General features: G+C 43.4%; 1 protein-coding gene across 25 annotated transcripts in view; it reads right to left on the minus strand.

Annotated features, from left to right (window-relative positions):
- The window catches only part of DOCK8 (dedicator of cytokinesis 8), a 252,223-nt gene that overhangs the window by 14,990 nt on the left and 224,012 nt on the right, over positions 1 to 13,221 (minus strand). For 23 of the 25 annotated variants that reach the window (XR_001720634.4, XR_010148794.1, XR_010148792.1 and 20 more), the window contains 6 exons: positions 10,917 to 11,060; positions 8,901 to 9,032; positions 8,309 to 8,443; positions 6,779 to 6,868; positions 3,711 to 3,947; positions 409 to 552 (listed from right to left, as the gene is read on the minus strand). Coding sequence is in view for 17 of the 25 variants with exons in the window: in XM_016960514.4 (XP_016816003.3) it covers positions 409 to 552; positions 3,711 to 3,947; positions 6,779 to 6,868; positions 8,309 to 8,443; positions 8,901 to 9,032; positions 10,917 to 11,060 (882 nt within the window). In the remaining 8 variants the exon portion in view is untranslated. The remainder of the gene's footprint in view (positions 1 to 408; positions 553 to 3,710; positions 3,948 to 6,778; positions 6,869 to 8,308; positions 8,444 to 8,900; positions 9,033 to 10,916; positions 11,061 to 13,221) is intronic. The other 2 variants (XR_008536987.2, XM_016960513.4) reach the window with 1 other exon arrangement.

Here is a 13,221-nt window from a genome sequence, read left to right on the forward strand (position 1 = left end):
TTCTAGATCCTTTTCCTTCTCTCCTACAGGCATTTGTAGGTGAGTCTCAAGCCCTGCAATTACTCTGCGTGAATTGGTCATGACTAAGCATTCTTCAACATGACTCCAGATTTGCATCTTATTGTCAGGTCTGGCCCCGAAGTGGAGACTCCTCTGAGAGAGTGGTACTCCTTAAAGCCTGGTCCACTCATCTCTAGGATTTCTTTTTTACCTGGGGTTGTTACATGAAAGGGAAGAGGCTTCCTAAAAGTCTTCCAAACCTTACAGGTGTTCAGGCTAAGTGTAGGAACACTTCTGTGTTTGTCTATGGATCAAAGTCCTCATCAACCCAAGGAAGGAGGGTGCAGACGTATAATGACAACCTAAATAATAAGAACCAGAGGAGCTGCCACCTCTGGCTTTGCTTACCTGATTTACAGTGGCTCCCACAGAGCCTTGCAGCACCATCTGAAGCATCTTTGGATCAGGCGGCTCCTGGTTAATGGCAACCGCTAACTGCAGGGTCTTCTTCTTCATGTCTTCAATGGCAACTTCAATCGGCGTCAAAACAAACTGAACATGAGACGTAAACATAGGGAAGTCACTGTCTGGTCTCATAAGCTATGGACAAGCCTGGAGCTACGACAGAGAGGCCACCTGAATTTGAAGAGGCAGCTAGGGAAAGACTTTCAGAGTAATTTAAAATACTCTTAACAGGTTAAAAAGAAAGATGGGCCTAACATTTCTTGATTCCTTATGTTCCAGGAACTTTACATACATTTAGCATTTATTCCTCTCAACAACCTCTTTATACTCTCCATTTTACAGTCAAAGGGGGATTTGTAAGGTTAAGTTCCACAAAATGCCACAGGTAGTAAGGGAGGAGGTCATAATTCGATCACAAGTATGTCTATATTCAAAGTCCATGTGTTTTCTACCCCGTCAGGTTGCCTTTCCTATTAGTGAGAAAGTTACTCAACTTATTTATGTATTTATTTATTTATTTGAGATGGAGTTTTGCTCTTGTTTTCTAGGCTGGAGTGCAATGGCATGATCTTGGCTCACTGCAACCTCCGCCTCCCAGTTTCAAGCAATTCTCCTGCCTCAGCCTCCCAAGTAGCTGGGATTACAGGCATGCACCACCACACCCAGATAATTTTGTATTTTTAATAGAGACGGGGTTTCTCTATGTTGGTCAGGCTGGTCTCAAACTCCCAACCTTAGGCAATCCCCCCGCCTCGGCCTCCCAAAGTGCTGGGATTACAGGCAAGAGCCACCACACACAGCCTCATGTTACTCAACTTACAATGCAGAAAGCTGTATTAGAAGCACAGCACTCAAGATTTTCTCCCCCACCATAACACAGGCTTTTGATATCACCTGTGCCTTCTCCAACTGAGGGTGAATTTCCAGTAAATGGAATTCTTTTAAGGGTCAATCAATCTATTTGCTAAGTTCTGCTGGTTTGGGGTAGTCTTTTCTGAATTTTATAGGTTGAATTGTGTTCCCCCAAAATGTATATGTCAAAGTCCTAACCTTCAGTACCTCAGAATGTGACCTTCTTTGGAGATAGGGTCTTTACAGAGGCATTCAAGTTAAAATGAGGCCAGCAGGGTAAGCCCTAGTCCAATATGACTGGTGTCCTTACAAGAAGAGGAAATCTGGACACGAACACAGAGGGAAGATGATGTGAAGAGACACAGGGAGAAGAAGGCTGTCCACAAGTCAGGGAGAGAGGCCTGGAACAGACCCTTTCCTCACAGCCCTCAGAAGGCACCAACAGTGCTGGCACCTTGATTTCAAACTTCCAGCCTCTAGAATTGTGCAGACAGTAAATTTCAGTTGTTTAAGCCACCCAGTCTATGGCACTTTGTTCTACAGCCCTAGCAAACAGCTGAGAACTGTTGTTGAGGTTGTTGGGGAACTAAGGAAGGCCAAGAAAAGTTCAGGCTGGTGCAGTGGCTCACACTTGTAATCCCGGCACCTTGGGAGGCCGAGGTAGGAGGATCGTTTGAGGCCAACAGTTTGAGACCAGACTGGGCAACAAAGTAAGACCCCTGTCTCTTACAAAATATATATCTCTATATATTTTTAATTAGCTGGGCATCGTGGCACAAGCCTGTAGTCCCAGCTACACAGGAGGCTGAGGTAGGAAAATTGCTCGAGCCCAGGAGGTGGAGGTTGCAGTGAGCCATGTTCATGCCACTGCACTCTAGGGCAACAGAGGGAGATCCTGTCTCAAAAATGAAAAAGAGAGAAAGAGAGACAGAGACACAGAAAAAAGGGAAGAACGAAAGGAAAGGAAGGCAGGAATGAAGAAAAGAAAAGGTTTTGAAATGCTTTTGGGCACTATGAGTTTACATCTGTGTTATGCCTAGAACATCTCAGTGTTCCAAAGTCCAAATCAAGAAGTATAGGAGGTACAGCAGATGGCTTCTAAACCCACCTCCTCCTGACTGAGTCACGGCTTCAGGCTTTCTTCAGCTTCTGTGAAACCCACACCCTGACGTGGTTACCCGGCTGAACACTACCTGGTGGATGACTCTCCAGTTAGCTCAGCTATTTCTGCTTCTGCCTGACGAGGTATATATTCACCACAATTCATCTGTGTTTGTTCACCAACTTGATTATGCCTGTTATACTTGTTATTTTAATGACCCAATCTAATTAGATAATGGAGAAACTGATGAACTATGGGTGTGGAAAGAAAGATTTCTTTCTATGAAAACCAAGCCAAATGGTTGGACAAGATATTATGAAAGTGAGTTGCTATAAAAATTCCTGTCATATTAGGTGTGCACAAGACTGCTGTCAAAGTCTCGGGGAGAAAAACATCATAAACATCCAGAAGGCTTCTGCTCTCAAATTGTTTAACAAGGATCTTTAAGCTCTCACTCTGCTTACACAAAGCAAAACTGAAAATCATGGACAAAGCACTACGGGTGTGGTTGATAAAAGAAAATGCTGAATTGTGATCAGCAAACCCACAGTCACAGAGAAGTCTGTGGCCCTGCATAAAAAGGACGACAAACAAGTGTATATATATGTGTTTTAAAGAATAATAAGTTGTTTATGGTGTGTAGAATTTTGAACAATTCTGTGGTTTGAGAGACCTTCTTGACCAGTCCTTTTATTAATAAAATGAGTATAATCTTGTACTGTACTTAGAGGTGTTTCCTGCTAATGCATAGATGAAGAAACTGAAGGTACGTAGCTTGTTTAAAAACACAGGAGGAAGCTAGGACTAGAAGCTAGTCAGTGAACTTGTCTACCTCACATGGCCCTTTCCCAAGCACACCACCGACTCACTGGGGCTGCCCATGTGCAGGTCCCGTCTCCAATAATTAACAGCACGACTATGCTTGAATCACCTCTAAGCTTTGAAATATAGAAAAATTTTATATAAAATATTTAAAATGTAAATATATCTGTTGTACAAGTTTATAATTGAAATATATATTAAATATTATAATTAAATACATAAACACACTTATACTAAAGATATAACTTTAAAATACTAAATATTTAATATACAATAGTGCTATAAAATATGTAGCTGCCTAAATAGGATTTTCTGGCACCATGAGAGTGAAAGGACAACCATATGATCATATTTCAAGTGCATCCCTCCTTGTTTTCAGTCCAACCCACTGTGAAAGAGGTTTGTGGGTCCCTCTGGGAGGCCACCCAGCCCACTCATCCAGGGGTGGCCAATCCCTTGGGTGCATTACCTCCTCCTTCTGGATGACGCTGATCCTGGTCTTGATGTAGGGGAAGGCGTGCATAGTGGTCAGGACTGTGTTCCTTCTGTACTGCTCATGCAGCTCTCCCCGAGGCCGCCCCTCCAGGGTGAACGGGGTGGTGTACATGAACCTCCGGAGGTTGAAATTCTTCTCAAAGTATGTGACCCTGTCTTTCATCTCATACTCATCAAAGTAGGGCTCCACAAAAGTGATCTGTATGTAGGCCTAAGGGGGAAAAGGCAGGGAGGGAGAAAATGAGCTATTCAGCAAACGGTCATCCCTGACGCAATGCAGGGGCATGCAGGAACACGGCGTGCCAGCACCGCCCTGCCCAGTGCGGAAAAGCTACAGATGCAGGGGAGAATGTGGCCAGCAGAAGTTCCTCCTCTCCACCCCCAAGGAGAGAAGGGGGTGCAAGGAGGGAGAGGGGAATGTGCCTGTGGGGAGAGTCAGGGCCACCGGCCGCACCTTCCTAGCAGAGCAAACTGATCCACAGTGGAAGCCTTGGTATGAGAGTTTGCAAACTGCTATTCCAAAGAGACAAACTTTCCTTTTCAGAATGACAATGACTACCTCACAGTTATGAGGAAGCGTGAATGGTCGAACTAAAGAAAACTAACAATATCAAGTGCTGGCAAGGATGGAGATCAGCTAGAGCTGTCATACACAGAGGGTGGGAATGCAAAATGCACAGCTACTTTGCAGAAGAAGCTGGCGGTCTCTTATGCAGTTAAACTGCACTACCATTGGACCCAGCAACCCCACTCCTATGTGTGTACATGAGAGAAATGAAAGCTTATGTCCATACAAAAACCTGTACACAAATGTCTCCAGCAACTTTATTCATAACAGACAAAGACTAGAAACAACCCAAATGTCACTCCAGTGGGGAATTAACAAGCAAATGGTGAGGTAGTCACACAATAGAATACTACTCAGCAATGGAAAGGAAGGAACTACTGCAACATGGACTACCAATGGGCACGAGAAGTATTTTGGAGTGGTGGATCTGTTCTATATCTTGGTTATGAAGGTAGTCACATGTGTTTGTCAAAACTCATAGAACTAAACACCAAAACTGAATTTTACTGCCTAGGCCTCATTGAAACACACACTCACATCACCTCCACCCTCAAACACAGAGCGAACAAGTACTCATTAAAGAAGACAATCTCTTAGGAAAAAAAGTGACCATGAGTTCAGATGCTGGGACACTCACCCACTGAAAGGGATGGGTGGGGTCACTGACCTCAGACTGTAAATCACGACTTAGTATAATGAAATCTGGTTGTAACTCTGGGTTCAGACTCTCATTCCAAACTCTCACAACCTACCCTGGGAATTTTAAAAGAGGGGAAAAGGGCACCTGGGCTGAGGGAGGTCACATTTTACACAGCTTGTGCTATGTACAGATCGCTGTGGGCACACGGCCAACTCCATCTCCCAGACATGTGTGTCTGAAGATTGGTTAAACTCTTACCACAGTCACTGCTTTCAAGCCTAGGCTAGGGAATGTGTCTTAAGTGAGAAAGCGTTCTGAAAAATGTAGAAAAACACTCTTCAATTTGGCCAATTCTTCCCCTCTTCCATTACCTTCTTCATATCCTGGACCTTTCATTTTATAGGTTTGCTAGATGGTGAATGGTCCTCTGTCCCAGGGCCCTTAATGATACCTTGCACTTGCACTTTTTCCAGTAACTTAGAAAGCTCATTCATGGACATGTGAGTTGGGCTGAGCGGGCAGCATCAGCTTGTGGTATAATAAAGAATATGTCTGGCCTTTGTCTCCATTTCCTAGCACAGAGCTTTAGAAACACTTAGAATTTCCTCAGTGATGGGTGTCTTTGTGATGCTAATGAGGTGACTCATGCTGGGCCCCTGGATAGCTTCAGGGTGCCAAGTGGCCACCAAAAAGACCAATTCTGTGATTAGAGGGTAGGAACTGGATGACCTCTGGAGACAGGAGAGGGGCTGGAGATTGTATTCAATTTGCCTACATAATGAAACCCCAACAAAATCTCTGGACACTGAGACTTGGCGGAGCTTCCTGGTTGGAGAACACACTGATGAGCCAGGAAGCCATAAATAGAGGCACAAAAAGATGTTCACCCTTTATCATAATACTCTGATAGTAACCAGAGTACTTTTTGGAATTCTGTGAGTCATTGTAGTGAATTATTTAATCTAACAGGTATCATAGAAACTCCCAAATTATTATTATTATTATTATTATTATTTGCTTTGTTTTCTCCTGTTTTCAAGCTAACAGGTTATAGAAACTCCCAAATTTGTAGCTGGCTGATCAGAAGCGTTGCTGGCCTGGGGGTCCCTCTTGAAGCTGGCATCTGAAGTCAGGGCAGTCTTGAGGAGGACTGAGCCTTTACCCTGTGGGAGCTGATACCACCTCCACGTGTTAGCATCAGAACTGTACACCCATTTTGGGGTGAAATGGAACACACCCTCTTGTGAAAGTGAGGAAACCCAAACCCAAGCCGTTTTTACCATTCCCCCAACAGCACAGTGATCCTGGACTTGGATGGAAGGAATACTTGCAGCCTAAAGAAGGAAGCCACTAACTGTTGTCGAGTTTGAAATGGAGAGTTTAAAGGTTTTATAAAAAGGCAGTAAAGAGCAGTGCTGAAGAGTAGGGGTTTAGAAGCAACAGACCTCAAGTCTGAGTACTGGCTCTGCTGCTTGCACGACCTTGAAACTTGCTTGACTCTTCCAGGTCTCAGTTTTCTCATCTCTAAAATAGGAATGACAAAATCTACTTCCAGGGGTCGTTGCAGGATGAAATAAAATGATGTATGTAGAGGGCCTAATGCAGTTCCAGGTACACAGTTGGTGCTTAATAAATGGTAGCTCCAATTATGATTCCTGCCTTTGACTATATTTTCTTTAAGATCTGACCAATTAGTAGTTGAACTCTAGACGAAAAGCTTTGACTGCATTTAAGTGACTTGGAGAGTCCAGATAGATGAGATCATTATGTATTCTTGGGTAGAGAACGAAGGGACTTAGAGCTTGATGGTTAGTTTTTGTAAATTTTTGTATACCTTGTTAGGATCCAACTTGGTTTTGTCCACAGGAGTGGAGTCTTTAATCACTTCCACAAATTCTGCACCAAAACATTGACCATAAAATGCCTAGGTAAGAAGAACCAATAGTTTATAAAGGTTATTTTAACATAATGCAACTCTTTGTCTTCTCGGAAGTGAAATAAGTTTGGAGCAAGTGCAAGGTAGAATGATGCTCACTGATTATTGAGAGTTCCTCTGAGCTAATGAGCAAAGTTCAGCATTTCCTAAGACAAAAATAAAAATAGCACTGTCAACTGGTATATGCTTCCCTATAAGATGTATGCTTGGCCTCTAATTCAGCTAACATCGTTATATTTGCTGAGGTATCTCCTGGGGTATCACACTCTTTACTTCTCGCCTTCTGTACCCTGGGAACTTGGAAGTCACCAGGCTTCCCATATTGTGGCAAATCACAGTGCACAAGAAGATAAAATATATACCTCTAATTCTAAGTAGGGGAAACAATATAGGGAACCAAGTGGACCAGGGTCAATTTCTAGCTCTTTTTAACATGTGCTAAACAATTTTGGGGCAACTCACCCAGCCACTCTGGGCAATGGCTTCTTTGAGTCAAGTAAGGATAAACCCTCTTGTCTTTTTTGGCATGGATGGAGAGTGTAAGAAGCCATTAGGCAACACAAATGTTTTAAGTTTTACACTCATAGGAGGGCACAAATTCAAAGCAATGAAAGCCTAAGAAGTGAATCTTTGGTTAATTGTGAGCAGTTCAAAGGACCCCAGTCCTGCTTGGTAATTGCAGGCTCTTTGTAAACAAATTCCTGTTCATCCAAAGCCCCAAATGTGCTTGAGAAGGTTTTTTTCGGGGAGGCACCTTTGACTGAGTTCTTAGTGTTTGGCCCTTGCAACCTGTGTTTCTTTTGTCCTGACCTTTCTCTAGGCTGTTTCTCTTTTTCTCCATGCTTTCAGCTTTGCTTCTAACAACATGCTACACTTTTCTGTTGTATTATGGACCAAATGTCACTCACTGGCAGGATGGAGCCGGGCTGGCCACAGCTGAGTAGCTCCACATCAGAATGACCCCAGGTGCCATCCAGTGATACCTAAAGGATGGCCTCACCATTATCTAGGGGTGATTCAGTCATTTGGCTAGATTACTTCAAAGTCAAGATGCTAAACTTCATGTTGAAAAACTCTACTACTCTCTATCTACTAGTATAAACTACTAATATTTGGAAAGGGTGATAAGAAAGCACATGACCTTGATTGAATTTTGCACGGACTTGAAAATAAATATTCACCATATAAAATTACAAACTGTGAAAAGCATACACAGAGTCTTAGGGAAAAACTATCAAAATATTACATCACCTCATGATCTCACCTAATACCTTTCTACTTTGCCTTTTATAAATGCAAAGGGGAAAACTTTATGTAGAGATCAATGATGAATCCATAACTCTTTATTTGTTTATTTTTGGTAATGACCCACTCTAACTTGTTTTTGTAAAGTGTACCAGGTCAGGCGCACAGAATCACTTTTCTTACCTCTAGTCTATGTGAGATCTCAGGAAGCTTGGTAATTGCAGGCTCTTTGTAGACAAATTCCTGTTCATCCAAATCCCCAAATTTGGATCCAAAGAAACCAACTCGGAAGTAGGTTCCAAACATTCTCTTATGATCCTGAGGAACAAAATATAAAAAGCTCTCCTTAGTTATGTCATCCTGAGGAGCCACTGAGTTGCAAAGGGCAGGCGTCTCTCATTGTGTTAACAAAGCATTTTACTCCCATGGCTGATGTAAACAGAAATTACTCCTTAAAAAAATTTAATGCTTATGGAATAAACTTCAGAAATAACAACAAAAGAAATCCCATGAAAGATTTCTGGGCCTTCTTTTAATTAAACTTAAAAATTTCTCACATTTCCTGGTTATAAAGTAATCTAAGCTGTATGTTTTCACATTTGGAATTTTGGTCCTCTGTTAGAGGAATTTCAGCCCTTTTCTGTTTGTCAGGTGAGAGCAAAAGCAATGTGCTAAAGATAAATCACTCCCTGGAGAGGAAGGATGGCTAAGCATCTGTAGGACAGGGTCACCTGCCACCAGGTAACAAGACCTGCCAGCCAGGCTCCCCGGCTACCTTGTTAACGATGCTGTCGAAGGCCCTCTGCAGCTTGCTGTGAGTGAGTGTCAGCTTCCGGAATTCTCGATGCGCTTCTAGGATGGGGATGACCAGCTTGTAGACCTCATTAACTGTCTCATATAAGCCTCCCTTGGAAAGAGGAGAAGAGCATCAGAGAGAATTTAATCCACTGGAAACTTAAGAAGAGCAACCAGAGGTCATTGCCCAAACAATGTGCTGGAGAGTGAATTTATTGTTGTATCACAGTGTTTCACAGGGCAAGAAGGGGTATCTGAGCACTTCTGGGACAGTGGTAGCCTTCAAACTGAACTAGACACCTCGCTAAGTAGTCCTGTATGGCGATAAGTAGGGAGAAGAGCTTTCGGGGGAAAAAAAATACTGGCTGAGTGCAGTGGCTCATGCCTGTAATCCCAGCACTTTGGGAGGCTGAGGCAGGAGGATCACTTGAACCCAGAAGTTCAGATCATCCTAGACACCATAGGGAGACCCCATCTCTGCAAAAAAATTAAAAAATCAGCCAGGTGTGGTAGCATGCTCCTGTAGTCCCAGCTACTTGAGGTGGGAGGCTGAGCCCAGGAGGTCAAGGCTGTAGTGAGCCAAGGCTGCACCACTGCACTCCAGCCTGGGTGACAAGGCAAGACTCTGCCTCAAAAACAAAAACAAAAACAAAACTAAACAAAAAGAAAAAAACAGGAGAGAAGTTTGGTGGCAGGGACTAACAGCAATTCAGAAAGGCAGTTTTAGTGTATTTACATTTCATCAGAGATTCTCCTGTAGCCAGATGCTACATGTATGCCTCCAAAGAGTTAGTAGGATTCTAATTCATTTTGTTGAGTTTGAGGAAAAATTAGAGTATATTAGACATTTTCTGAATCTTGAAAAGGAAAGCAAGAATAGAGAGAAGATAGTTAAAACAATAATTAAAATAAATAAAATTGTAGAGAGGAAACTTGGAAATAAAAACTGGAAAATAAGGATGAGTATAGTATAGATGAAAACAAAATTGGGTCAGCTAAATACAGTAAAGTACTGAATACTTTCTTGGCTTAAAATTTAAAGGAGGGAGATTATTAAAATGAAAACAAGTCGGGTGTGGTGGCTCACACCTGTAGTTCCAGCACTTTGGGAGGCCAAGATGGGCAGATCACTTGAGGCCAGGAGTTTGAGACCAGCCTGGCCAACAGGGTGAAATCCTGTCTCCTCTAAAAACACAAAAAATTAGCCGAGTGTGGTGGTGCACACCTGTAATCCCAGCTACTCAGGAGGCTGAGGCAGGAGAGTTGCTTGAACCCTGGAGGCAGAGGCTGCAGTGAGCCATGATTGCGCCACTGCATTCCAGCCTGGGCGACAGAGGTAGACTCTCTCAAAAAAAGAAAAGAAAATAGACAAGAGTGTTTCCTCTTTGCCCTGAATCTCAATGACTTCATCTCTCTCTCTATTTTTCTAGTATATATACTAGGAGTGTTTAGATCCAGATTAAGTTAACCAGAGGAGTCTCAGTGGTTTCTGTGCCCACATTTCTGTAAGCTGGTCCTGGTCTGTGATGGTCCTTCAGACTGCACAGTGGCTAGGAGGGAAGACACTGTCTGTGTATTCCTCCTCTCTCCTCCCAGTGGTTCCTCCCTAATTTTTTTCTCTCTGAGAGGAAAAATAAGGGAGTGAAAACATGCCTCATCATGTATTGTGTAACCCTGGGCAAGCCATTTCACCTCTCTGTGGCTTAGTTCCACCCCTATTAAATAGAAATAATACTGTGAAACTGCTGCCCAACCAATGAGCATACAGTGAAGCTCAGACCAGCACTGTGATGAAAGGCTATCTCAGCTCCCTTGGGAAGCTCATGCAATTTGCATACATCAAAGTCCTCCCCGGGCCCATCCCCTGCCCCGCACACCCTGGCATGTGTCCTCGGGAAGTGGGGCTGACTGGGCCATTAAGACCAGGTGTTCCCAGCACCCCAAGTCCAGCTGGAGTACGGGAGGCCAGGCCCCGGGATGCCGTCTGGGCACTGACCGTGCTGAAGAGCTCCGCAGCCTGCTCCAGGAGGCCCACGAGGCCACTCTCGGTGAAGTACTGGCCTGCACACACCCCATCCTCGTCAGGTGACAGGGTGTCATCAGAGACCACAGACTCCTCCAGCACATTGGAAGAAATATTCTGAAAGAGACCACAGTATAAGCCTGGAGAACAGGAGAACACAGGAACCCCGAATGGGGAAATGAGGAGGCTGGTGTGCAGATCCTTACCCAGGCTGTGACTAAACTAGGTCTGTAATTCTACCCCGAGAGGATCTGTCTGCCATTCATTCAGAAGAGGCGCACTGAGCAACTGCTCTTCAAACCTCACGTTTTTCCTTTTAACCATGAGGAGATTTTGTATAAAGGACACTTACCTCAATGTCACAACAGCTGAGTTACTTTAGTGAAACAACCCTAAGGGACATAGGGCTGGTGTCTTGGTTTTCAAAAGGCAAAGACCCAATTAACATTAACTAGGCTCCCTGTTTCACCGAGTGGACCTCTGACTTCCAGTGGTGTTTTTCTGAAGTATGTTGCCGCTCTGGAGTTGACTCAGATAAACAGCCATGACATATGACAACAGCAAGTGAGGCTGTCTTCATTAAGGAAGTTTTCATGGCATTGCAGCAGTTACTGTGTGTGTGTTTTTTTTCTTCCTGAACATTTTGTTTCCATGCATTTGTTTCCTTTACATAAACTATTGCATTTAGAGCCTCTAGCAGAGCATGCAGAGACCATGGTTGGGGTGAACCAAATGAGAAACCCAAGACAAAATTTAGAGAGGTACTCGCTTTTAGGGCCATGGAAGTACTGATCTTGTACCCGCTTGACCCTGAGGGTGAGTGCCTCTTCACCCTAGCACTGGCCCTGGCAGTGAATATGTGACAGGTCAAGAATCATTTTCTTCCTAGCTCACAGCTATGGAAGAAATGCATATGAAAAACAGAAGAAATGGGAAACCTTCCCAGTTTAGGGATTACAAACAGGTGGCACACATGCCACTCCTTCCTATTGCTGTAATCATGGCAGGCATAACTAATCAACTGTAGCACTTTTTCCCCAGAGCTTGGATATAGTCTCAAAATTCTTAAGCATAGTTCTCTAGTCAGCCACTACTAACTGATCAGAGTTGGCTTGTGAACTAAAAGCTGTCTGCCTTCTTGCCTGGTTAACAAGATCATGTGAATCAACCTTAGCAATCAGTCAGGACATAGTTGTCATAGATAGCCCTATCTCTTCACATGCAATACTGTAACGTAGTTTTAGGAATATAGGAGGAGGCTCTCAAAGCCTTTGTGGCCAGTCTTTCTTCCAAACCTGCCCTATGTATTATGATGTTTCTGTGACAACAGAAGATCCAAGAAATTCAGTTGAAAGCATTTAATAACCCAAGATACTAATACTATTAGAATGTATGCAATTTTCCACATTAGAGGAACAGATTTGAAGCTATGTAGCCTCATTAGCTGTAGTCAGAGGAAAAGGATTCTGCAGACTTTCTTGGCTTCAGGATCAGGGAGGTACAAGTAACAGCAGTATCTAAGAATGTGTCCGTATCTACAGTTGTGAAATAAATATTGCACTCTGGGACACAGAATTTCAGTGATCTCAGTTTCCTGGAATTCAGTGACCTCAAAGTTATTTTTCTTGCACATATTTATTTATCTCTAGTTTATAAATCTTTTCCAAAAGCTCTATTTCATTGGAGCAGAACAAGGTTGAAAATTAAAGCACAGAGCATTTGCAAAATCAACACTGGACATCTGTTGTTAATGCTGTCTAGAATTCTTTCCTCCTTCTATAAAGTAAAGCATCCTGATTTAGGGGAAGAAATCACCCATAATTCCAGGTGTGGACCCATGACCCGGGGTCAGTAAATCAGAGCACTCCGTTTCTCTGGCCAGTATGGCTGGTTCAGGGATGAGCACAGGATCAGATGTTCAGACAGGATCAGTAAGATGCACTGAGGCTTTCTCTGCAACTGCTAGAAAGGAGGCATCTCTCTTCTCCCCTAGACTTGAACCTAGAGATGTAAACCTAAACTGTGGTGTGGGAAGCCTGTGAAGAATGAAGCTGACACAACAGATGGCAGAGATGGGAAGTGGTGATGACAGTGAGCTCTGCTGACATTGTTTGGGCCCCTAGGTCCAGTATGGCAGGTGCTACTCCAGGCTCACATTCCTCATACAGGCTGATAAATTCCATTTTTACCTTCTGTCAGTCTGGGTTGGGTGTGCTTTCACTTGCCAGCTACATTTCCAAATTGATTTGGTATGTCCCATTTAAGAGAAGTAAGAATT

Source organism: Pan troglodytes, chromosome 11 (genome assembly GCF_028858775.2).
Source record: "Pan troglodytes isolate AG18354 chromosome 11, NHGRI_mPanTro3-v2.0_pri, whole genome shotgun sequence".
NCBI classification, from domain to species: domain Eukaryota; kingdom Metazoa; phylum Chordata; class Mammalia; order Primates; family Hominidae; genus Pan; species Pan troglodytes.